The sequence below is a fragment of the Lacerta agilis genome, chromosome 14, assembly GCF_009819535.1.
Source record: "Lacerta agilis isolate rLacAgi1 chromosome 14, rLacAgi1.pri, whole genome shotgun sequence".
Lineage (NCBI taxonomy): Eukaryota > Metazoa > Chordata > Lepidosauria > Squamata > Lacertidae > Lacerta > Lacerta agilis.
The window spans coordinates 48,552,153-48,579,599 of record NC_046325.1 but is presented as its reverse complement, the minus strand read 5'-3'; the positions used below and the strand labels follow the sequence as shown (position 1 = coordinate 48,579,599).

The following is a 27,447-nucleotide window of genomic DNA, read 5'->3' as shown; positions in this document are numbered from 1 at the left end:
CAAGGGATCATGGGAGTTGTAAGCCAAAACATCTGGAGGGCCGCAGGTTGGGGGTGCCTGGTGTAGATCATAGTTTGCTGGAGGGACCAATAGTATAAATCAGCTTCCTATGCGCCTAAATATAAAGAGATATTCATTTTACTACAACGAATCGATAGAGCTACCATTCTGGAGAGCATGTGAAAGAAACTCCTTTTTGACTAGGCACATATTTGAACACACCCAGCAGAAGCCTATCAATTTGATCTCAGGCATTTGAAATGTAACAAAATTTTCTTTAACCAGGGGGGAAACAATTCAAAAACAAACAAACAAAAGTTTTGTTTACATGTCACAGTAAACCATGGATGGGGAAACTCAGGTCCAGGGGCCAAATGTGTCCCTCCAGGTCTCTATATATAGCTATTGGGACTCTCCCCAGGCAACTACCCTACTGCTCAGCCACACCCTTACTGGTCCTGCTCTGCACCCTTGTGTGTTTCTGCCTGGCAGGGATGTGTCCTCAAGCTCTGATGATGCCTCTGGCATGTCTGGACGGAGGACAGAGAGGAATGTGAAAGCGTGGGAGAAATTCACCTACCGCACAAAGGTGAAATTCACTGTACTGTAATCCCACTGTAATCCCTGACTTGGCATTACATTTGAATCAGGAATTGTGGTTTGTTTCACTAACAACAAACCATAGTCTGTAGACTATGTCTCATAGCAAACTTATTTAAGTAAATGCTACTGAGAAATACGGCATGGTTTCAGTCACACATTTAAGTATCAAACTAGATGAGACAGCAGAAAATCTGTGATTGGATCTCCCAGCTGTTGTTTTTAAAGCGTCACTGACCTGTTCACAGCCTTCTTCAAATTTTCTCATTGCCAAGAGATTCTCTAGGTGTTGCAGACATTTATTAGACAATAGAACCAGCCTATGAACTTCCTCATCTACTCGATTATACAGCTTCGTAATAGTCTCCATGGCATCTCTGTTGGAGAGAGGAGGAAACCAGGCGCTGGTTAACTAAACAGCAAAGAACTACTGAAACTACTAGAAATTAAAAGTGCTTACCTGATCTGTTTCAAACAGCAGTGACAAACTTCAGGTTCTGCTGGCCCAGAAGGACAGAGGCAATAATCCTACATAATAATCTCTGCCCCATTACATTATGTATCATTGGTATATTTTTTAAATTAAAGGCTGTGGTTCAGAGAAATGGAGTTTTGGAATGTTCCCTCCAACCTCGAGTTACCCAATTCAGATTACAGAACAAGCTGCCTTTGAGCTTAACAGAGTAGTTTAGGTTATCAGCAGTGACAGAGAGCCTGCACTTTGAAATGAATGCATCAAAAGCTGAACTTTGCATGCCTATAGGACATGTGGGCTTTGCCCTCAGTGCTGGTAAAACACTATACAGTATTTAACTGTCACCTTGGACGGCATTTTCTCCTGTCTCTTTCCAAAACACAACGTGATCACTGGTTCCTTTGCAACACCTATGGTGACATTTTCATTTGTTCCAACATCCAGATTTTTTTAAAGCATTATTTTCCATCTGGCACCATAATGACAGAGTGCTTGACAATGCATAATGCAGTAATACTGGCATAGGAAGTACCTACCTATAATCTTCTGTATTACAGAACTCTTCCTTTCTAAGCCTTGCAAGGACCGTCCCACCCTCAAGCCTTAAGGTGACCAACAGTTTATCTTCCAGAACAAGTTTCATCATCATCTTGTGTTTATTCATTAAGTCATCCACCTCCTATAGAAAAGAAAGAAAGCCTGTTTTCTCTGCAAGTAATTCTGCAGTGAATATACCTGAAAATGCAGCATTCTCTTATTGAAGAACTCAGACCCAGCATTGGCAACCAGCCAGACTGGATACCACCCAGACCAACATTATAGGTTTTTTCCTTACAAGAATGTGGTGGTACTGATGGAGAAGCACCAGACTGGACAATTCTTCAGGAGCCTCTCCCTGCCTGCCTTGCCCCCCAGTAAGCTCATGGGGCAGGGGCTGCCTGAGAGTCATCCGGAGGGTATCATCCCAGAGGCACCCTGCAGAGAGCCCCAGATGGCCTCTTGCCCTGGGCCCCCCCTAAACATGGTCCCAATCATGCATATCCATGACCTGATGGGTGCAGCAAACAGCAATGCAAATATTGTGATCCTCTTATTATGGGTGGAAGGATGGAGAAAGAGTGAAAGAGAGTGAACTTGTGGGAGAGGCAAGACTGGAACCAGGAGACTCCTATCAATAGCTCTGTTTACTTCTCCCAGCAAGCAGTGTTTCAAACTCAGTTAATTACAGCTTGTGCTACATTTAAAAACACTGAACAAGACCAATACTTACTTGTGCAGTACTTGGCGTCTGGATATTGCTGAGTGAACATAAAGAGTATTGCAAGAAAACAAGGGCCTCTTTGCAGTTTGTAATAAATGGCTCAAGTTTCTGGAAGTATAAGTACAATAAATGGTTAAAACGGAACAGACAATAGCATTTTTACAGTTATTTGATAGTATTGAGGAGCTGTGCTTCTGATAGGATGTGTCCACATGCACAAAATTGCAACATTAGGTATATTATTAAGAGTCCATGGAAATAATAAGCTATAGATTTCATTAAATTTCAGTGTACTCTCTTTCCAAACTGGTTCAGCAATAATGTCCACCAATGCTGAGAGTTAGTATTGCCTCCTTAGCTTGCACTATGTGTTTCTTAGGACATACAAACAACAAGTCATAAGCAGGTTGGTTGTTTTTTAATTCAGGTCATATCTAGTGACCTAAATTAAACATTTGTCCTGTCCACATTTTTCTAATAACCAGGATCCAGATGCTCAGAAAGGCTGCTTACTTGACTTTGAAAGGATCGTATAGTTCAAATTGGTTACCTAGTGTAAAGGTAAAGGACGCCTGACAGTTAAGTCCAGTCGCGAACGACTCTGGGCTAGCGGCGCTCATCTCGCTTTACAGGCCGAGGGAACCAGCGTTTGTCCGCAGTTTTTCCGGGTCATGTGGCCAGCATGACTGAGCCACTTCTGAAACCAGAGCAGCGCACGGAAACACCGTTTACCTTCCCACTGGAGTGGTACCTATTTATCTACTTGCACTTTGACATGCTTTTGAACTGCTAGGTTGGCAGGAGGTGGGACCAAGCAACTGGAGCTCACTCCGTCATAGGGATTTGAACTGCCAACCTTCCGATCGGCAAGCCCAAGAGGCTCAGTGGTTTAGATGACAGCGCTGGGGACTTAAAGCAGAGGGGCAGCAGGCTTGGGATGGATTCCAAAGCCTGTTAACCCATTTTGCCTCTCACAGCTGCTCTCAAGACCTAAAACACATCTGGGTCAGAAGAAATGTTGTTGGGGGAGAGCTTCAGTATGATGTGTCCACTGCAAATCACCCTCCACCCCACTTTAGGGCTGTGGTACAATCAGTATTTGAAGACATGAGTCATACCACTATAAATCTTGTTTCAATATGAATAACATTTATGGAGTTCAACACAATGCTCTGTGTGAACCTTTGCAAATCCCTAAGGCCCTGTGGTGAAAAAACTATAGCTGATCTGATAAGGGTTTTTTTCACTGTGGTGGTCACAACAGTCCACTCAATCTGCAACCATTCTTTTTTCTAGATCCTTTTTTAAAAAAAAGAAAGATTCACTGGCTCAGTTCAGTTCATTCACTGGCTTGCACCTAGCATAATTCACAATGCAAGTCATAGTTTGAACTTCCAAAATATTATAAACAAACCATGAGCAGTCTGTCTGCTCTTGTTTTTCATCTCCATTGTGCAAACAGCCTCTGGAAGTGGAGAAATGGCTTAATTGTGGTTTGTCATTTCAAAACAACATGCCAAATCCTAGGTAAGACTCCTTAGCAACAATCTGAGATGATCCCTCAATTGACCCAAGAATGTTTACTTGGATCATACTTGATTCTGGTAAATATTATTAACAACTAACTTTTATGACAAACTAAATGTTAACTAAAGGCAATCAAAAATTATTTCAGAAAGCACCATTAAAAAGAGTTCCAAACCTTAACTCACCCTTCGAAAGCATATCCAGTCATTATGACTATAAGGGAATGTTCCATCAAACTCTGCTGTCAGTTGGGTACATTCAATGAATCTATGCAAAGCCTTGAGTGATGTGAGAACTTCACACTGTCAAACAAAGTTAACACCTATATACAATTTGTAGACATCAGACTTTTTAATGAGATTTGCATTGTGTCAAACAAAAGAAAACCAAGTCCCAGAATGTTTGCTGGATGCCTAGCAATGCACCTTTATTATTATTATTATTATTATTATTATTATTATTATTATTACTACCCCGCCCATCTGGCTAGGTCCCCCAAGCCGCTCTGGGCAGCTTCCAACAAATATTAAAATACATTAAAATGTATTAACATAATCCCGAAGAATTGCAGCTGGTCAAAAAGTAGCCTGGAGGCTTTCTTCATATATGGGGTTTCCCTTTTACCAAATTCTTCAGGAAGGGGAATTTGCATTATCTGAGTACTTGCATAAAGTGGAAAAGTAATGACATCAGTGTACACACCCCTTAACCTTTCTCAGCCTCTTCTGGGCAACCATCTGAGGGTCATGTGCCATTTGTGGGCAAAGCCAGAAGCAAAAATAGGCAAGCAACTATTGCCCAATTGAAGTTTCTAAAAGAGCCTTGTGTCGATGCCACTCACACACAGCTCTCTGTCTTCCATCCAGACAGGCAAGAGGCAATGTCAGAGTTCAAGGACACATTCCAACAAGGCCAAAACACTCAAGGAGGATGCAGAGCAGGGTCAGTGAGGGCTGTGACCCAGGGAGAATATCAAGGGCTAGACATGAGTCATACCACTATAAATCTGCAAGACCACACCTGGCCCCTGGGTCCTAGGTCTCTCACCCCTGCTTTAAAGGGACACTATCCCTCAAGGAGAAAAAAAGACACACAGAGGGTCACACATTTAGCTTGACATGGCAGCAGCCAGTCCTTACTCAGTCTCCCTTGATCTCAGGAAGATGTTTTAAATCTAGTTACCTATGCTGTCTGGCTTCCTGAGAGCAACATAACAGAGGCGCTTACTGCAGGATAACTGTTGCTTAATTCAAATGAGCTTTCCTCACTTAAAATTGTGTTTAAATATATATATATACCTGAAATGCAACTTCTTTGTCAGGCTTAAAAGCAGATTCCTTATCAGTCAAGATCAGAACACTATGAATGGAATGAGGAACGGCATTCTAAAAACAAAATGAATTTGATGAAATACAATATGCACACCTTATTCGAAATAAAAATTAAGAAAAACCAACAGCAAAAACCAACAGCAGCAGCAATCACTGAGGAGGATTCAAACTGGAAAGACAGCCAGCAGATAATTCCAGTAGTCCAGAAGTACCGGTAAGCCCCGTTGACCTTAATATAAGTGTGTTTTGTATTTCACACAAAAGACTCTTTAGCGGACGTGCTATTTTTGATCTTGCCACCTGCTCCTTCTGAGAAAGCAAGGAGAAGTAGCAGTAACATCTGCACATCTTGTCCTCTCTCTCTGAAAGTGGTGTGGGACTGGGTAACAGCAATATGGAGGAGGAGGAGGAGGAGGAGTGTGAACCTACGGAGATGTCCAAGGGCCCCCCAAACCTGAAACTGGCATAAACAACTGGATTGACACCTCCCTTGCAGAAGGTAAATATGGCTGGCAGGTCTCCTGAGACTCAGATATGGTGGTGAATCTTAAAGCAGAGAGCCTGGTGGTAGCTGGTGGCTCAGGGATGGAGCCAGAGGGAGTGCAGCTAAGAGCAACAACACTTGTCATTAAAGCACTTAACTTTGGCTGTACAGTGTTCATAGATTTAACTCAAAAAGGAATGCTGGATGCCACTGTAACTTTTAGGGAATGTTGCTGTCCTCACCCACATCATTATAATCAAATATGGTATGGTCAATGTTACACACCCCACCTCCTTCAAGTTCACCAGAATCTGCAGAAGCCAAACTGTATTTAATTTGTATAACTAAAGTTACGAACATTATAAAACTGAATTGTTTCCAAAACACATTTTTTCTTCAAGATAATAACATAAAGGCATCAGTTAAACCCCCACTTCATAAGAAAATGTACAGAACAAATATTTTGTTTGGGAAATGCCCTTCACATTAATTATTGCAGATACAAACTTTGATGCACTATGAATTAATTTTTTTAAAAAAATATTTCAAAAGTGGAGTTAATATATGGAAAATTCCAGATCCTTACAAAGAAAGGGATTATAATAAATAACAGCATTATTCAACTACTTTCAGCCAAGGCCAGAGTTTGCTAATGCACTGTGCCAAGACAAACTGCCTTGCTTTCAGAATTTAATTCAGCTTCTTGTGATGACTTGCTTTTCCACACGGAAATATGCCTGTCATATTGTAGGTGTATAGAAAATACTAAAGTCAGCTTAGTGAGATAATTATATTGCTGTGAACTGAACAATAATTAGCTTCCCCACCTATATAATGACTTGGGAGACCACAAAGTATCTGACTAGCTACTATTAGATGCTTTTCCCAGAACGTATTTCTCCAAAAACTGTAAGTACGTTAGCGGAAGAATGCTGTTGAAACCCCATGGCATTCAGTAGGGGGCTACAGATGTTGGAAAACATGTCACATGCAATGCTTTCAGGATGAAGGACGTGTGGATCCAAAATTGGTCTCCACAGTCACTTACGGACTCATTGTTAAAACCGTGTTTATGGAAGACAATTCTACTTGGCTACGATTGATCGCCAAAGAAGAAGAGGAATCTGTAGTGCCAGCCTTTTATACTTCCAGGCCAAAGAATGAGAATAAATACTAGCAAATGGGTACAAATCAACCATTCTTACCCCCATCACTATAAATAGCATACATTGAATACCCTGAAGCTTAATGCTAGTAGTTTCCGGATTATCAACTGAAAATGCCCTGGCTTCAAAAGAAAAAATACTGTTCATTGTCCCTGGACCAGATGGACACATAATAATTAGAATAATTAAAATAATATCCTTCTTTTAGTTTGTGATGCTAAATACATACACACCTGTAATGCTGTCAAGGCTTTGAAGAGGACAGCTACATTCTGACTTTTGCGGGCATCCACTAAAATAAGTAGCCCCAAAGAACGGGCATCCTTTCTGAAAGAAATAAGAGGAAGCTATTTAAACCACACTTACAAAATGTTTAGAAGTAAAATGAAGATGAAATACGTGGCCATAACGGGCACAGAGGAAGATTAAATAGCAATTTACAGCGTGCAGCAGCCATGAAAAGGGCAAATTCCATGGTAGGGATTATTAGGAAAGGAACTGAAAATAAAACTGCTGGTATCATAATGCTGAAATCTATGATGCAATTGCACCTGGAATCCTGTGTACAATTCTGGTTGCCTCACCAAAAAAAGGATATTGTAGAGTTGGAAAAGGTTCAGAAAAGGGCCACCCAAATGACTAAGGGGGAGGGAGCAAGTGCCTTATGAACACAAGATGCAGCACTGGGGACTTTTTAGTTTAGAGAAAAGGTGAGTAACAGGTGATAGGACTGAAGTTTATAAAACTATGCATAGCATGGATAAAGTGGATAGAGAAAAGTTCTCCTCCTTCTCATAACACTACTGATGGATTAATCCATATATCCGGACTCACAACTGCTAGCTGTGAGCACCAATAAACAGATGAAGTTCAGCTCCAGAGGTTTTGAAGTAATCCTTCTTTTATTTATAAGCTAAACACACACACACACACACACACACACACACACACACACACACACACACACAGACTATACAGACTGTGTGAGTTTCAGTCACCTAGCAGAGATGAGAACACATTTTACCTCAGAATCTCTCCTCAGAACTGACAGTTAAGAACAGTTAGGAATAACAGTTACCAAGTAAGCTCCTCCCCCTCTCTCTCCACTGAGATTGACAGAAAGGGAGGGATGAAAATGCTAACAACTACAACTCGTGGATATCCAACAAAGCCAGATGTTGGGAGATTCATGACAGAGAAAATAAATTACTTCTTCACGCAGCGGCACATAGTCAAACTATGGAACTTGCTCTCCCAGGAGGCAGAGGCAGCCACCAACTTGGATGACTTTACAAGAGGATTAGAAGACAAATTCATGGAGGAGGAGGGGAGGGCTACCAATGGCTACTAGCCAGGGTGGCTATGCTCTACCTCCACAGTTGGGAGGCAGCAATGCTTCAGAAAACAAGTTGCCGGAAACTGTGGGACAGGTGGGAGAAGACTACTCTTGCGCTCATGTTCCTCCCATAGGCATCTGGTTGGCCACTGTGAGAAGAGAACGCCAGACTAGATGGGCCATTGGTCTGAAGCAGCAGTGCTAAATGTTCTTATATAGATGCTTGAGCATCAAGAGAACTGGGTGCCAAGACCTGTTACATAAAACAGAACTTCAAGGGACGCCATCTAATTCACCCCGAAAGAACTGGTGCGCCTGTAATCATTTGTACATGTGCCAAATCTAGCTGAGAGGCAGCACATGGAGATCTGCACTGATCCTTGCAACGTTCCCTAATTGTTCTTATCCAGAGTGGTTGGGGCAACCGAGTCACATGGGTAGGGTACAAGAAATAAATAATAATAATAATAATAATAATAATAATAATAATAATAATAATAATAATTTTTAAAATGAAATAACCACAGCATGAAACATTCACACCAGGCTGACCACACTCTTGTACCTCCAACAATTGTGAAGAGAAATGAATTTCAGTTGGGGCAGCCTCGCATTCTCACTGAAGCCCCTCTCACCCATAGCATAGGAACAGGAGCCCTACCCTCTGCTGTATCTAGTTACTGTTACACCCTATATAAACAGTGGTTTTTAGCAGTAGTAGTATTTTAAGCAAGCTATTATTCTAGGGCAGGGGTCAGCAAGCTATTTCAGCAGGGGGCCGGTCCACTGTCCCTCAGACCTTGTGGGGGGCCGGACTATATTTTGAAGGAAAAAAATGAACGAATTCCTATGCCCCACAAATAACTCAGAGGTGCATTTTAAATAAAAGGACACATTCTACTCATGTAAAAACACACTGGTTCCCGGACCATCCGGGCCTTAGTTTGGGGACCCCTGTTCTAGGGCCTTGGTGAAAATTGAGTCTTAATTCTTCTGCACTACTGGCATGAATGTTACACCAAAAACATGAATAGTTGCTGCTGCTTCTTACCTGGGAATATTGTGGAAATACACTAGAAGTTGTGTGAGCTCACTGACTCTCGAAGGTTCACTTAACCAAGCACTATTACTCATGCAGACCTGCACAACTGCTCTTCCACCACGATCCCTGTTTCCTACGAAAAAAATATATTTAAAAATGAATCCTCTGTAATAATGTCCTACACCTCTTGAGTGTCTTCTTTCCCACAAACCAAATCACTTTGCCTGCATGGGTAGAAGTGGCTCCTTTCGAAAGCTGAGAGGGAACAGAGTGTAACAGAATCTTTTGTGGGGAACCTTCATCCCTGTACAGTACTTGGCGGACAGCTCCCTCCCTCCCACAAGTGTCCCTGTGCCCTAGGAAATGCATAAAGGAACAGCGCTGCTTTCTCCTGACTGACACAGAGACATCAGTTGTTATGCTGCAACAACAACAAATATTTCCAAACTGAAAACCAACAGGTTTACATTTTTGAAACAGGCAGCAGTTGCCTGGATTCTTCCTCCAGACAGAAGATAAGCTTGCTTTTATATGATGGTATTCACTGTCTTAAAGAAGGATCCTTGCCGGGGGGGGGGGGGGTATCAGTGGTACCTGCTTGAAGACAAAAAGGCCTAAATTTTTCAATTTGAATGTTTTTGTTGCACGGAGCACATCATTTCTGGAATACTTTTTGCAGAACTTCCCTCGTCTCCTGCCCATTCCCCTTACCCAGTTAGCGCAACTGTGCTGAGACAGATCATGGGAAGGGCCCCCCTCTCAGACATGCCATAAGAGATCTCCATAAATTTTGTACATGCTTACACACCGGTAACTTTGCACTACTATGTAGTACATACCACACAGAGAAATGACTCCAGATTGCAGTAATTCTTGATTAACTTCAAGTAACTGGTGTGATAACAAGCGCCTGGGGTCCCCAGTGTTTGCAGACAGCAGCTCATTCTCAGGGCAATGCAGTAGAGGTGGTGAATTTACAGTAGACTCGTAATCCCGAAAATCAATTCTGGAGTCTCCGAGGTCTGGAGAAAATACTAGTGATGTGAAAGAAGACAGCTTTGAGTCTCCACCCTCTCTCTTTTTTAAAATAAAATAAAATAAAAATGTGTTTTTTTGGTTTTCAAGTGTAACACCATAAACATAGCATAAAGCCAAAAAACACATGGAGTACATATTATTGGATTGTCAATTGCATAAAGTAAAATTGCATAAAGTAAAATTAAGGCACACTGGTTAATTAGTCCTCACACACGTGACACAGGGGGTTGTAATAGCTGTGTTGAGGTAGTCATGTGAACAATAACCAAAGACCATGTGTCTAAAGATTTGTTCCTCTTTGCCTGTCCATTTATAACACTGCTGTGATGGAAAGTGCTAGTTCCCAAACAGAAGCATACCAGGAAAGCATAGTAAAAATTTCTTCTGTTTTCCACCCGGCAGCTATCTCCGACCTGGCACCAGCTAAGAGAAAAGAGACTAGAGTTCGAAATGGAACCTCAGGGTTACAATTGGTCTCAAGTGGCAAAAGGGCTAATTTAGGATTCACAATCAAATTATGAATGATTATAATAGAAATTTCAGGGGAAATATTTTGCCAGAAATAATGCTTCTGGAAACAGTCCCACCACATGTGGATCAGGGACCCCAGAGCGTTGCACCCTCTCCAACAAGATCTTTCTTTCTTTCCTTTGAAAGAGCAGCCAATTTTCACTTTTGAAACGTGATTTTGTAAAGAGTTACACAGTGATTAAGTGGAGCCTGATTTCTTGCAGGACACTAGATACGTTGAAAACCCCCAGCTTTCGTCCCTTAGCTTTTGATCATAATATGCACTCACTCAGCCCTTCTGACTGCACAGTTCCACTTGGATACTGACTAAGAAGCAAGAACTTTGTAGAGAAAAGTAGTTATCTAACAGTGCAATCCTATACATGCCTGTATACTGACTTCTCATGGAAGTCTGCATAGGATTGCATCTTAAATCAGTTCTATCTGATGGAAGTCAGTGGGACTATCAGCCTATCACATGTATTTTTGCTTGTGGTTTATATTTGAGTTCAATATAAATATGCATAGGATTGCAACCTAAATCTTCTTAAATCTCCATCCATTCATTTAAATGGCTTCTGAATAGGCCAATACAAGAATAAGTGTATTAAATGACCAAAATGCTGTATGGTTGGTTTTTCATGATTAGCCTACTATTTTAAAAAATCTCTTAATTTCTTAAGAAATTTCTGCTGAAATCTAGGAGAAACTGAAAACCATATAATACCTTCACACAACTTGACAGCCACTTCTTAAAGTGCAGTTGCGAAATGTCGGTAGATAAAATAGTATCTTATATTCTAAAGATTTAGCATTTGCAAAATGCTATGCTAAAAAATTACATGATATTGCTCTCGGCACAAGAAATATTTGCTTTTACAGCAGCCAACAACTTCTGAAGTTGGTTCTGACCAGGGGCAGAGTGAGAGGGGGGCAGTGGGAGCACACACTCCCGGCAGTGCGATCCCGGTGGGGTTCCATCGAGGCTGCCCCCCGCCTGCGCGGGGCACCCCGCCCCCGCAGGTGGCCTGTCACACCCCCAGGACATGCGTCACGCCCCTGCGGGCAGTGCGCCCCACCCCCGTCAGCTCTCCGCCCCTGGTGCCTAACACAAAGCGAAATCCTCTAAAAAAGGGAGGGAGGGAGAAAACATTAACTCGCCAAAGCCAGGAACTGAGGATCAGGGGACTTTGCAGCCAGTGATTATTTTGAGATACTATGGAACTAAGTGAATTGTGGCTCTGACATCCTTGCCTCATCTGCATAGGAAAGATAATATTCCAAAAGCATCATTCCCCTACATTAAACAAACAGATCTGCCTAAATTTGAGGCTTGGGAATCTGGACTTTTCTGAACACCCAACTGGTTAAAAATAGTTTCAGGGATGCCTCACATATCAACAGCTTCTAACATGAATGTTATTTTCCTACTTCCTGCAAAGCAATAGGAAACAGCATTATTTCCTCATGTATATTGTAAACACCTGACAATTCTAAATGTGTATAAATTGCTGCATACTACAACCTACGGGCTGGAAACACAGAAGAGGCTTTTGTGCATGAATGCAGCATGGGGTGAAGACTGTTAAATACTGTGTGTGTGTGTGTGTGTATACATTTACAGAGCTCTGTTTGTTCTGCTGTTGGTATGCTTAATGTTATAGATCTATTTACATCATTCAAAGCCACAAACTTATCTTTGAGCTCTCAGAATATAGCAGGATATCAGCAGAAAAGAAACAACCCCTCCACCCAACAAATCAACATAAATAGTACCTATGCTTCCAAACTAAAATAAAACAACTAAAGGCACACCGGTCAGCATGGTTTAAACAGGCTGATTAAATAAGAGTAAGTGAGGTATCTACTTTGCATCTGTTTTACCTTCATCCTCTTTGCTTTTTGTAGTAATGAATTCGTGAATATGTGACTCCAGTCTCTCAGACCTTAGAGAATGCCCATTTATGATTTTGGGGGGATTTTCACTGAACACTCCATCTGAGGGCACCCTGGATTTATAATCTTCACTCTGTGAGCTCTTATGCATCCTGTCTAAAGACCGTGATCTTCTTGAACCCGACCTGCTACATGCTGTTTCATGAGTCCATTTTTCAGAGGCCTGGGAACGATTCCCAAATCTAACTGCCTCTCTTGTTGCCTCCTGTTTTGAAATTCTTTCAGACCAACAGCTTTCTTGCCAAACATTGTTTTCACATGTTTTTTCAGTGACGCTGCACTCATTCTCCACCTGTCCCATGACATGCTCTGAAGGTTCGTCTTCTGCAATGGATTCCTCAGAGCTGGAACCAAGACTCATTGGGTTTTGCAAAGCTTCTATATAAGACTTTCTAAACAATCGCTTTGTTTCAAAATACAGAGAATCCCGCCCTCTTTGACATGGGCTGCTCAGGTCTGTGCTGAAGGATATGCTTTTGGGGCCATTCCTTTTCACTAGTGGAGGAGCTGCTGAATCTTTAAACAAATCAGGTGTCAATTCAGATGTCATTTTTGGTTCCTTGATGGCTTGCTCTGCAACTGAAAGCGCTCTTGGATTTGCTTCATCAACAGTTCCATGCTCAGCTTGGGTTGCTGGGTTTTTTATTTCAGCCTTGCTCCCAGGGCCATGACATAAATCAGAATTATCATCACCTTGATTTCCACAGCTGCCTGCAAGCGGTACCTCTATCACGGTAGAACAGGTATCATTAGAGGTCGAACTCTCACGTGAGCTGCTGCTTTCCATTGTCTGTGTCATAGCTTTAGCATCAGGACTGCTGCTGATCAACTTTTCAAGCAGAGAGCTTTTGGAATATGTCTGCAGAATTGTTTCAGCTGTAGGGACAAATATAGGGTTCACAATATTTTTCCAAGGTGTCCTATATATGGCTGGACCTGTAGTCAGCAAGCAGCTCTGCAAAGGGCAGCCATCCAGTTTACCGTTTACATTTTCCAAAAACTCTATTGTGAAAATATATCCGTACATGGTTTCAGGTACAACAAGCTCTTCCATTCCTTGCCCATGTCTGGAGAGACATTTTAACACTAGGTTGACTGACTGCTTTCTCACCGGCACAATCTGGAAGTAAAAATCTCCTGGTTTTAAACGGGCTTTGTGGAGAGACGCCAGTTGCACTATGATCTTCTCATGGATGCACAATGGCCATCCTTCATGGTAAAAAATAAGGCCAGTATAATTGCTCTGTAAAAAAAGAGAGAAAGCAAACTAAGTGGAATTTATTTGCTTCATATTATGCTATTACTGTACCATTCGTGCAGATTTAACCACCTTTAGCACAACAGGAAAATGTGGTGAATGAATGTAGCAGTTGACTCACAGTAAAACAAGAAGACAATGATTAATAAAAAAAGTTGTGTTATATTTTAGAACCAACAAAAGTTTCAGAATCAATACTGTCTTATGAGTAACAATAATTAGCATAGATCACAAAACTAGTGCTGAACATATTCCTCTGACTACTGTGATCAGCTGCTCAACTCATTCCTAGAAATGCTATATCACATTTTTCAAATATATTGCAGGGCTTGGAAAGAAGATCCTTCACATTTTTGAATGACTGATTTTGTTATCAAGCTGCCAAACCTTGATAATGGTAATTCATTACCAGCAAATTACCAGCTAGAATTTTCATAGGAAGTGACAAGCATTCCTTACCCAGATCATGTTCAAACATGGTGATAGTGCTCATATTATGAAAGCTTGCTCCTCCCTCCATATACAGTATTTATAAAACTGAAATAAAGCAATGTTAATATTCTGGAATTGTTAGGATGGCTTTAACAGATATATAAACTATCTAGGTAGGAAAAACATTCCCATTCGAATAAATAATGCAAACATAATTGGGAAAAGGTTATAGAACAAGACCCACTCTGCTTTGTGGCAGTCATTACTCTTGATTAAAACTGTCCTGGGTAGAGATATAAAATTTCTGGAAATTTTGAAGCTCGGGAAAAAACCTGTTTTTTCTGTCCTTTCCCCCCCCCCCCCCGGAAAAAACAGACATTTTTGGAAAAATTGAAAAAAATGCTACATTAGCACTTCTTTTTTCTTTTCCAGATTGAAAGTCATTCTGTTACTTTAGAAACCTAAAATATAACTATGGACAATTTTAATGGGCATAAAATTATCACAACTAGCATATGAAAAATATAGTGTATCCAAACAATTATTACAAATAGAATTTACTTTTAAAATAATATTTATTTGTATTTGAAACAAATGGAGCAACAATCTCCTGAACTGTTTACTAGTTTATGTGGAACAAAAAAAAAACTCCACAAAACAATTTTTAAAAATCCAAAAAGTAACAATTATTCATATTTCCTCTCCACAGTATTTAAAAAAACATTCTCATAAAAATAACTGAAGAAGGAAGGGGGACTAAGTTTCAATGAATGGGCATGAAATTTAATCAGAATTGAGTAATTAAGTATATACTTTCAGGCCCTTTTTGTTGCTCTATATTTTCTTCCAGTGCTTTGTGGCCTAGTGAAGAGGAACAGAACCAATGCATACCACACGCATGCAAAAACAAAACTGAAACCTTTTTCTTGTCTGGTGACAACAGCACCTCCTAAAGGAAGAAATGTATCGTGTTCTTGCATTGGAGAGTTCAGTTTGTAACCTAGGACTTGCTTGTCCTCACAGAAATTAGAATAATCTGATACCATACATATTTTTTTAGAAATGATTTATAAAATATTTGAACCCCTTATCTTAAAATATTTTATTCATCATGTTAAAATAAAACATTCCATAATCTTTTTTTTATTTTTTTATTTTTTCTGGAAAAAACCCAAAAAAGGCTTCAGGAAAAAAATGGGGGGGGGGAGACAGTTTTTTTCCAAATTTTTCTGGGCCTTCACATCTCTAGTCCTGGGACTAAAAAAATGTAGAAGGACCATTCTACCCATTTCATGGTAGAGAACCTGTATTTGCTAGTGAGCATAAAGTCATAGAATCATAAAATTGAAGGGTTGGAAGGGTCCCCAAGGACCATGTATATGCTGTAAGCCGCCCAGGATGACTGAGGAAACCCAGACGGACGGACAGGATAACAACAACAACAACAACAACAACAACAACAACAAGAAGTCAGTTTCAGCCAGTCCTCAATCTCTGTATGATAAATGTTTCCACATTTGTCTGGATCTTGTTCACAAGTGTACACCTAAAAATGTAATGTGTGAAGTAGACCTGTGATTTCCCAGAATTAACAAAGGGATGAATCTTAGTAACTGAGGCTATAAAGAAGCATTAGGAAACACTCTCCATGACCCTTTCCTCTTGAGGGAGAGCTGCTAAATTCGGTGTACATAAAGATTCCATTGTTTCTTTTTAAATGAACAATATTGGGAGAGCAGGTATCTGACGGAGGAGGCATCCTGTCTTTCTCAGGTTTCCATTCAGTGAGCAGTCATTTCTTTACTCATGGGCTCTGACAAGGGGATTTCCTTTGACCAGCAAGATTCACCCTTTGGATCTGAAGAAGCTCAACTCCATTAAAGCCTTTTGTTTGGTTAATAATGCCAGGGTAAGGCGGGGGGGGGGGAGCCCAAAAGCTTTAAAGCTTCACTGAATGCTGTAAGAATTAAAGGATTAGCCCCCCCCCATTCCCTTAACTTTGAAATTAGTAGCAAAAGAAAAATAATCAGGTCCCAACCTAAGTTTCACATAAGTGAGTAAGGATTTGGAAGGCATTTTTGAACGTATAAATGCAATGCCGGTCACATACAACTGCACGCTTCCTTATAATACTGCTATGAACTGTAACTGAGAGACCATTGAGAGAGGTTGTTTTTTCATGGTACAAGTAGTAGATGAGGATTTCTTTAAACATCTATCCCAGATTTCAGAACCAAAAATAAAAGTAAGTAATCCAGGGCTGCTGCTCATTTGCTGAGCTTTGGGTATGAATTCAGGATCTAACACAATGTTGACTACTATTACCGGTAACTACATACAGCTCTCTGCCAGGACCCTGAAACACCAATGTGCAGTAGGATTTCTCCTAAGTTGAAGAAGATAAGGGTGTGAGGAGAGCCAGGGGGCTTTCATAAGGAGAGAATGCAGTTAATTCACTGTGCCAGAATATGAATATGGTATCCTTGGGTTTTAGTGAAGTGTTGACTTCCCTTCACTTTCCCCAGGAACCTCATGAAATCATAGAGGTGGGCTCCTGGGCAGAGGCTGGGGCACATGGAGAGTGCCCGGTGGGGGCAGGGGGTGGCCCCCCCCTCAATATTGGGGGGACACAGCCCCCTGAGCCAAAATACTGGGGGGCTGGAGCCCCTTGCACACCATATACCTGCCACCCCTGCCTGCATCACATGTTCTTTGGTCCTCACTGAGTTTCCAGGAGGCAAATCATCCTACATTCATGAGCACTTTCCAGCAAAACAATCTTGTAGTCCCACAATCAAGGCCCTATGAAGGAAGAGATTCTTGTATGGTTTCATTCAAACATTGCTATTGTGAAGCTTATTTGATGCTTGCTGATGTAATGCTTTCGGCTCTGAACACATCCACTGTGGGGTCAAAATCATACCCTGAGGTAATAGCCTTTGCAGCTGTCCAAAAGCCAAATATATTAGTTTTCTGATTCATTCCTAAAGGAATGTGTTTATTGAAACAGACAGCAGGTACACTTCAATACCTCTCTTCCTGTTTCAGGTCTGGGCTGGTGTGTTGCATCTACCAACTACTAATTATCTTCTATTCTGGGTTTTCTCTTTTACTGTCTTAATCAAAATGCTATACCAATTTACTTTGTTTAAATACCAGGGTGCTTGTTGGTGTAACAACTGATCTATGTCATTACTCAGTAGGATAACTCGCTTTACAGGTGTTTCTCAAGTACATTCAACTGCAGTTAGTTTTGTTTTTTTTACTAAGAAGAAAAGAATCAACATCTAGAAAACCAACAATTGAAAGTTTCTTTAGAGACCTCTGTACTGAGTATTATTCGACTGATGTTCACTTAGGATTCAGATAAAAAATGGCAGGGAGCTAAAAAAACAACAACTTGATTATAAGTTAAAACTCAATTTAAATGTTTTGCTTTGCAAGAAATTATAACTTTGACTTTTTAAAAAGCTAAGAAAAAGCTTAGAAAAGTAGAGAAATTAGGTGAGCATTCCCACACTAAAAGGGTATTTATTAGACCAGCATGACCTATAATGGGTTATATGGGACAACCGTTCTTAAAAGGGTGACGGAAATCTAAATGTTACATTCCAGTGTTCAAGTATTCATTCATTAATTCAGATGACACAACAAATCTTTTGACATATTAAGCACTAACAAGTTTATGGCGTAAGGGTATCTGGACAAGGGTCTAGCTCACAAAAGCAAATGCCATTATAAATAATTAATCTTTTAGGTGCCACAAAACTCTTTATTATCTTCAGCCCAAACAGCCTAACATTGCTGCTCCTCTGGAAAATTCACAGAATCATAGAATCACAGAGACCCTGAGGGTCATAAAGTCTAACCCACCGCAATGCAGGAATCTTGTATTACATATTAATTCATATAACAAACACAAATTACATGTAGATGTGTGTTCAGAATGTGACCGTAGTAGCAGCACTTTGCAGCTCACTGAAACTTAACAGAGAGAGAAACAGAAGTTTCTTACCATGATTTTCTGCTTCCATTTGTCTCATGAAAGGCATTCCTCACTGCTCACTCCTAACTCTAGGTCATTTATGAATAAGTTATGAATAAGTTAAAAAGCACCGGAGGGGGGAGTATCTTCCTTCTAAGTCTTGTTAAAAACTTGTTGAAAGCTCAAATACACTATGTCAACCTCTATCTATGTGCCAGATACAGGTAGGTAGCCGTGTTGGTCTGCCATAGTCAAAACAAAACAAAAAATAAAAAATTCCTTCCAGTAGCACCTTAGAGACCAACTAAGTTTGTTCTTGGTATGAGCTTTTGTGTGCATGCACAGCTCTTCAGATACACACTCCTTCTATCTATGTGGTTGCTGACACCCTCAAATAACTCTAATAGGTTTGTTAGACAGGCTTGCCCTTACAGAAGCCATGCTGGTTATGTTCAGCACGGCTTGTTCTTCGATATATTTGGTTATTTTATCCTTAACAATCCATTCCACCAGATTGCCTGGGCCAGACGTTAAACTGTCTGTCTGTAATACCCAGGATCCAACACTCCAGCTAAAACTTCACATGCACCCAGTTCCTGCAAAATGGTTGTAAACTACTAATGCTGTGGGTTGTGTTTTGCACATATTCAACTTTCCTTAAAGGTCAATTCCTCCTTTCAACTAAGGCTTGCCTATCAATACCACTCAACAGGCCTCAAAAGTAAACAGCCATTGCATCCTAGTAAGTTTTACATAGCTATGATGTACTAAAATGAAAAGAAACCTTTCAAAATAAAGCACATATTACAACTGAAAATGTAGTGGCATGGCATTTGCTTTGTATGCAGAAGCTCCAAGATTCAATCCACAGCATCCATAATTTGTTTTCTAAAGGATTTTAAAAGGCCAAGGTAAGGCAGTTTCATATATTCGTCATTACTTCTTATAACACTTAGGGTTAATCCAAACTTCCCTTGCTCCACCGCTTTCTTCCAGGGATATTTACTGCTGAATTGGAGCAAATGTCAATTGGGTTTTCTCTGGATTGATGTTTGTTCCAATTTATCGCTAAAGAATAGCATTTCCAGGAGAAAGCAGTGGGGCTAGGGCAAAACTGCTTGGACCTACGCCAATAAAGTGTGGGTCAAACAGGAAACAGCTCAGATTCACACTTTCTACGTAAGGGGGAAGTGCAAGTCTGAATGAACCCTTAGATTCTGTTCAGCCTTAAAATGAGAGTCTATGCAAGTACAGCATCCTTAAGCACTTTCCAGTAAGTAAGGATAATTAAGTGCTGTGAGAAATTAAATAAACAGTCAGAAAAGGAATTGTTTATATCTGGAAATAAGTCCCACAGAGTTCAACAGTATTTTCCCTAAGGAAGCATGTTTTAAATTGCACCCTGAGAGAACTGACATAGGCTGCAATCCTAACCCCCAATGTGTGTTGCTAGAGAGGGTGGAGACTGAGTGGATATCCCAGTTTGTTGGCCTTCAGCCTCTACTGGCAGAGGGAAGGTTCCACCACAATGAAAGCACTCACTGCAGGCATGTCAGTAACCTGTGGAAGGCCCCCAAATGGTGCTGGAGGTGGAACTGTGCCAGCCATGGTCTGCTGGAAGTTGGTCCGGCTCCTACAGAAGGGCCCAATTTGGGCCCCACTGCTGGGACAGGAAGTGCAGCCAGCTGGGCTTCAGAAGTGGCAGTGAATCTACATCTTCACGCCCCGGTTAGGATTGATTTGGAGAGAACATGCTTTTCATGTTACTACTTTGCATAACATTCAACTCAGCATTATTCCAACTTCTGATGATGCCTCGCAGAGCCTGGTATACTATAAAGAACATTATTATGAGCAGCAAAATACACCATGGTGATAGAATAAATAAAAAGAGGTTACTCTTGCATCTCCAATCTGTTTCCAGATTATTATGAGACTAGAACACCAATCTCTCCTCCTTGCCCCCAACCAGCAATTAACTCAGCTAGGATAATATGCTGTTTCTACTGTATCCGCAGAGACCACAATAGCTATGGTTTCCCAGTCAGGAAATTGAAAATTGCCAGCAAAAGAGGGGGAAAGAAATACTTTCTGAGGCAAAGCAAGAGAAGAGTGGCATTTGAGGGCTGAAACCTCTGTCATCAGAGCAATGAATAATTGTACACAGTTCATTGTGGAAACAGAACTGTCCTTTATGCGGCTACAATTAAACAGTCACCAAATCCCTTGCTCTGACTCCTGTTGAGCCTCAGTACTTTGCACAAACACTGGGCTATAAATTCTTTTGCCTCCCTACTGAGTTGCAGTCTGGGGGCTGTAAATCTTCCAGTGATTTCCTGAATAATTGCATTCCTGAGAAAGCTGCATTCACAAGGTGGGCACCCACTCTCTCCTTCCGCTTCACTCCCAGTGAAGAAAGTGGTCCTGCTCACAAAGAAGCCAGCCAAAGAATTAACTGGCTTCAATGGATGAAGAATAAACTTGAAACGGTAATAATTAGGCTGTGCGTGCCTATGAACAGGGAAAGATTCAAGTACTCAAGTCGTATTTCACTTTTAAAATATGTAACTAAAAATGTTTGATTGTTTGAACAGAGTTTTGTTTTCTATACTCTTTATCATACTAATAACAAAAGTTGCTCAGCTTCTGAACCAAAATTTCTTAATGATCTATTAGCAATTTTGAGTTACTGCTGCCTGAAGCTTGGACAGATGTGAAACCTGCATGTTGAAATGATTAGATAGATTTGATTGTTCTCTAACAAACCAAGGTATTTCATAGCTTAAAGACAGTTTCAACTAAACCTAACAGTCATCAAATACCCAGTAACAGTGGTACCTCATGTTAAGAACTTAATTTGTTCCGGAGGTCCATTCTTAACCTGAAACTGTTCTTAACCTGAAGCACCACTTTAGCTAATGGGACCTTCCGCTGCTGCTGCACCGCCAGAGCACAATTTCTGTTCTTATCCTGAAGCAAAGTTCTTAACCTGAAGCGTATGTAACCCGAGGTTCCACTGTACAATGTACACACTTCAGTTCTGGGCCATTCCATGAAAAATGAGCCTGATAAGAGTGCTAGATGAGCGCTGGACTTTGGTGAGGAAGATTCCAAACGTGCAGTCTAACCATTTTTTTTAAAGCTAAAGACAAAAGAAGTTTATTTTATGGACCTTCTTTTCAAAAGTCCACCCACGTAGTCTTTACAGAAGTGTTCAAGTTAAAAGTTTTCTGATGATTGTCCCACCCGTGACAGCATTTTTTCCTTAATTTTGTATTGTTAAATTTCTTAAACTTAATTCCTGATTGCATAGTTGTAACCAATAAACATTGATTTAAATAGATATGCTGAGTTTATCATTGATTCACCTCCCAACTCACAGAGTTTTTCCATAAATCAAACTTATCTCAAGCTCTATGTCCTTTTTTGTCCTACCCGTGACAACACTTTTAACATTTAATAAAAACAAAATCGAAAATTCTTTCCAGTAGCAGCTTAGAAACCAACTGAGTTTGTTCCTGGTATTTCCAGTAGCACCTTAGAGACCAACTGAGTTTGTTCCTGGTAACTGTAACCGGAACTGGAACATTTAATAAAATTGTCAAAAATATCCACAAAAGTAATAAAAAATTAGTAAAATGTTCAGTATCTTATTAAGAACATAGTTTAAATTTTGGTTGTTAATTTTTATGTATTTACATTGTTGCACATGTGTGAATACCAAAATACATGGTCAAAGTGTCCCACCCGTGACAATGGAATGGCCCTTCTGTGGAAGCACAGGAAAAGCAAAGCATGCAGTACTAATTGGAGAATTCCAGATTTTCATGACAGATAATTTTAATATGTTTAGCGGAGGTTATGCACCGTTATGCTTATTTGACACAAATGAGGGTGGGGGGGGGGGAATTGTTTAGTACAAGTTGGACTAGGCAAGTTCCTGCACCAGCAGATCAGCAAAAAGCAAGATTATCCGTAAAAAGTAAGGCACTGTGCACTTAGAGACTTTCAAAAAGCTTTTTACAAAGCAGCTCACAAAGGACTCCTGAGTAACCTTCGCAATCATGGAATAAGGTGAGAGGTCCTCTTGTGGATCAGTAACTGGTTGAGAATCAGGAAGCAAAAAGTAAGAATAAATGGACAGTTCTCCCAATAGAGGTCCACCCCATCAAGGAGCCATGTTTTCTGATGATATGAAACTGTTGAGGATGGTTAAAACAGAAGGTGATTGCAAAGAGCTCCAACAGAATCTCTCAAATCTGGGTTGAGTGGGAATCAGGAAATCAAATGCAAGTCCAGTGTAAGCTGCTGTAAAGTGATGCACACTGGGGCAAAATATCTACCAGGAAACAGAATGGAAACAAAACTGCCAGTATCATAATGGTGTGATTGCACTTGGAAAACTGTATATGGTTCTGGTCACAAAGCAAGTAAGAAGAGACATGATAGAGGCATTAAAAAATTCAGCATGGCGTGGGGGAAAGTGCACAGAGAAACACTTTTCTCCCTCTCCCATAATAGTAGGACATTTGATGCAGATGAATGTTTGAAGATTCAGGACAGAAAAGATAAATAACTTATTCACACAGTGCATTGTTAAGCTTATTGAATTCGCTCCCACAAGAGGCGGTGGTGGCCACTAACTTGAATGGGTCTAAAGATGATTAGACAAATTCATGGAACATAAAGCTATCAATACTGGCCATTTAAAGAATGCTAGACTTTCAATGATTTACTCAAATTCTGATGCCCATGAAAAGAAAGCACACACACAAATTATCCTGCAATCATAAATCATGTTTCTTACCCTATTATCATTTATTGGCCCAACAATATAATTTTTGTAGCAAAATATAGAAAAACCCTCCTACCATTCTCCTGAAATGTACCACAGTACAAATTCATGGAATTATATTCCAAACCAATACAAAACTCGATGCTTCGCTTTCCAGTGTCTTACTAGAATGAACTTTCCCATGGCTATCTAGGGTTTCGTTTGCCTAGCAGTTAAAAGATTAAACAGCATCTTATTCCGCCCTCCTCATGCTTGGATAATGAACAAAGAGTCTCTGTTTTGCCAGAGTAGATACAAATATACTTACACAGGTTTCCCGTTGGATACACTGTAAGACTCTCTTGGCAGGAACAAGAAAATCAATTAGACATCTGAGACCATCTCCGTGATAAAACTTTTCAACAATGTTGAAAAGCTGCCACAAAACAGTAGCAGCTGTGGCCTCAAAAGGTGGATATAGAGAGGAAAGTGTATTCTGGATATAAGTATCGAGGGATTCAGAGTTCTGAAATAAATAAATAAAAATCACAGTGTTAGGCAATAGGGAAGAAAGTGTAGATTCTACACAGAAAAACAGTATTAACTGTTAATGCCCTGGTTTTCAAGCTGTGTCATAGCAAACCTCGGGGTTCCCCAGACACTTTCCAGGGTTTCTTCAAAGAGAAACTAATGGATAAATAATGTACCCAAACAACAAGTTTATCCACCACTACCAACCATCACCCAAGGTGCCATGTCCTTTGGAAGAGAGAGGACAAAACAAAAGCATGAAAAACCCTGGAAATAGAAAGACCCTCACGCAGATGGATAATGCCCTTTGAACTCCATCCCCCATTTACTGAGAGGCCCACCAGTCTAGGACCTCTTTGAGTGGATTACTTTCCCAAAATTATTATTTATTATTATTAATTTATTACATTTATACACCACCCCTCATCCGAAGATCACAGGGTGGTTTACAGCATAAAAATGCAAACACAAAATACATAACATAGTTAGAACAACAACAACAACAACAACCGAATAGCCCCCTTCAACAACCACAGCGGTTGTTTAATCAGCCCAAGGCCTGGTTATAAGGGAACATTTTCACCTGGCATCTAAAGGTTAACGTAATAAAGGTGCCAGGAGAGTCTCCCTGGGGAGAGCATTCCACAAATGGGGAGCCACCACAGAAAAGGCCTGCTCTTGTGTTGCCACCTGCCAGACCTCATGGAGGGGGCACACAGAGAAAATTCTATCGAGTTGTAACAATAACTTTTGTCCCATAGCTTTCACATATGAGAACATTTCCAAAAGTTGTGAAACATCTGATATACTGTATATTAATGCTTTTGATGTCCTTGTTCCACAGCTGCAAAGCCCAAGGGGAGTACCTGCAACTGAGGGGCAGGGCACCTGCTTTCCACACAGTCCCATTTCCAGTCCCTCCTACTTAAAAAGGATCGTGCAGCAGATGACATGAAAGATCTCTCTGTGTGTAACTCTGAAGACAGAAGGTATCAGTCGCAATGGGCAATACTGGATTCCCAGACCGCTGCCTGAACCATGCTGAGGGGGGCCACCTCTTCCTTCAGGCAAGGCTCAGGAAACAAACAGAGCATCCTCTCAGTATCTTGCAATGACTGAACTGCTTTTGACTCTGTTATCACCATGATATATTTGCACAGGGGTTGGCATGGCAATTAGCCCCTCCCTGGCAGGAAGAGCACTTGTGTGTACATAGGCCGGTGTTGGGTTTCTTTTGAGAGAAAAAACCCGCCAACATTAGCAAACACCGCACTGACACTTTAGTTCCCAACCCTTGCTAATGTAAATAGGAGGGAGAGGAGGAGGGATGATCCGTAGGCCAGAACCTGTGCAAGCAAAGGGGAGCCATAAAGCTTCTCACACACCAAGGAGCCACCCAAACCGCCACCATCCTGCTTCCTGAGTTTGTCTCATAATGTGTCACATCCTCTTAGTAACCATGGAAACCCCAACTGTGTAAACGTTAACTATAAGGTCACATTCCTTCCCTGCCACGTCGTCCTATAGGAAAACTCTGTGCTAAATCATAGGAATAGAAATCTAAAGAGATTGCAGGAAAACCTGAGGCAGAATGTGCCAGAATATTTTAAACATTTCTGGATAGAGGTGGAAAGATCTCGCAATTTTTGTTCTGTTTCACATTTTTTTTAAACCTTAAATTCAGTTCTCCACATTTCTGCAGCAATTTGTGCATTTCTCCACCCAAAAATATTTATCAATTTTTTTAGTGTGAATTTCTCCTAATAAACACGATTTTGACTTGCATACGCGTTTTTGCAAGGGACTTCTCCTAATATGATGTATTTCTGTATGTTTTCACTGGTATATTCATTTTTAAGCATTTTCCTTTAATATATGCAGTTTTGTAAACACTGTTTGAATGGAGAACTGCACTTAATATTCAGATGTGTGAATTTTGAATGATGGCTGTGCTTTGATTCTCATATTGTTTTGGAAAGTGTGAATTTGACAAATTCAGCTATAAATGCAAACTGATTCGAATCTCTCCCCCATCCTTATCTCTGGATATCTTTTCAGTGCCAGTGAGCTTTAACTTGCACTTCATAAATGAAACCTTCATGTTTAAGCAATACAGCCTCCAATAACACTCTTTCCATGTAGCTTGATATTGGCAGAGAAGAAACATTACTAATAAGCACTCCTACCGGCTTCATCTGATTCTATAGGCAGGGCTGGTCCACCCATGAGGCAAACTGAAGCAGGTGACAGAAGCCTGCAATATGTTGTGGGGCTCTGTGCAAGATCTTGCCACTGGCACCACGTCTCCTCACTTCTATGACTGTTACTATTCAAGATCTGTCAGAAACTCAGGAGGGATGTTGTCCAGAATAGTTCCAACTGAGGGCCAAACTAGGCGTGGCAGGGGTAGCCACATTTTCTTGTTCACATCCTGACCCCATTACCAAATCAGGTGGGATGCACAAGGTCTTGTTTTAACATGCAAAGGGGCAAATGCTTGCTATTTTCAAGGAGGGTGGTGCCTTCCCCAGTCAATGCTCTCTCCCTGCCCCATCCCTGTTCATAAATTCATCACCTCTCACTCAGTGCTGCTTGTTGCTGCCCTTAAGGTCCATTTGGTAGAACAGAGACCTGATCTTTGTCTCTTGCCTGCACACTTTGCCCCACCCTGAAACTCCCCTCCAGGAAAAAATATATTCAACATATAGATTCCCCCCCCAAAAAAAAGCCTTTAGGAGGGTGAGTAGACCCATCGAATGGCCAAACAGGACACTGTTGGATAGTCCCTGCTAACAGCCAAGAATGCATTTCCTCCCATCCTAGGTCAAGTCTTCTTGCGTACTATGCAATAAGCTTTGCCAGGCTCAGAAAAAGGAGAGGAGAGTGGTGGGGAATGAGGCTATGGGGGGGGGGGGGTGACGATGAGGCAAGGCAGACAGCAACTTTCAAGCAAGGAAACCCTAATAAAACCTTGTAGCCCGAAGTCTCAGCCTTTCCCTTTCTCCTCCCTCCCAGGAGGCTCCTAGCCTCTGCTGAGACATCCCACCCCTCTGCCCACAATCTCTGGCCTTTGCTGGTGCTGAAGGAAAGCAGGAGCCCAGCACACCATCCGAAATCCCATCCCTACACCCCCGTCGGGGCACTTTGCACAAGAGAAGTTTGCTCTCCGACATGTTTCTAATAGTGTGTGTGTGTGGTTTTAACTCTATCAATGTTTATTTTATATTTTATTGATCATCCCCCCATTATTTTTAGCTGTTTTTATTTTTATCTGCAAGCTGCCTTGAGTCCCTGTCATGGGAAAAGGCAGGGTATAACTTCCGCAATACCTCAAGGACCACCTCTTTCCATATGAACCTACCTGGACCCTGAGATCCTCCTTCACAAGAGGTGGCAACACCAGAAAGGGTCTTTTCTGCGGTGGCTCCCCAATTGTTGAATGCTCTCCCCAGGGAGGTTTGGCTGGCATCTTCATTATACACCTTTAGGCACCAGGCAGAAACATTCCTTTTTATCCAGGTCTTTGGTTGGTTGACATTCAATGCCCTTTAAAAATGTGTTGTGGAAGGGGAGGTTATTGGGTTGTCTTCGTTTTCTGTTTTATTATGTGTTTCCTATTTTTAATTTTAATCGCCGAAGAATTGATGCTTTTAAATTATGGTGCTGGAGGAGACTCTTGAGAGTCCCATGGATTGCAAAAAGATCAAACCTATCCATTCTGAAGGAAATCAGCCCTGAGTG

At 41.0% G+C, this 27,447-nt stretch overlaps 1 protein-coding gene across 3 annotated transcripts in view; it reads right to left on the bottom strand.

The window, feature by feature from the left end:
- PLEKHG4B (pleckstrin homology and RhoGEF domain containing G4B) overlaps positions 1-27,447 on the bottom strand; it is a 69,779-nt gene that overhangs the window by 26,321 nt on the left and 16,011 nt on the right. For 2 of the 3 annotated variants that reach the window (XM_033168874.1, XM_033168871.1), the window contains exons 2-11: positions 23,504-23,701; positions 12,655-13,969; positions 10,062-10,256; positions 9,232-9,355; positions 7,078-7,171; positions 5,162-5,248; positions 4,049-4,165; positions 2,346-2,444; positions 1,612-1,754; positions 839-977 (exon numbers count right to left, since the gene is read on the bottom strand). In XM_033168874.1, coding sequence (XP_033024765.1) covers positions 839-977; positions 1,612-1,754; positions 2,346-2,444; positions 4,049-4,165; positions 5,162-5,248; positions 7,078-7,171; positions 9,232-9,355; positions 10,062-10,256; positions 12,655-13,969; positions 23,504-23,701 — 2,511 coding nt within the window. The remainder of the gene's footprint in view (positions 1-838; positions 978-1,611; positions 1,755-2,345; positions 2,445-4,048; positions 4,166-5,161; positions 5,249-7,077; positions 7,172-9,231; positions 9,356-10,061; positions 10,257-12,654; positions 13,970-23,503; positions 23,702-27,447) is intronic. The other variant, XM_033168873.1, reaches the window with a different exon arrangement.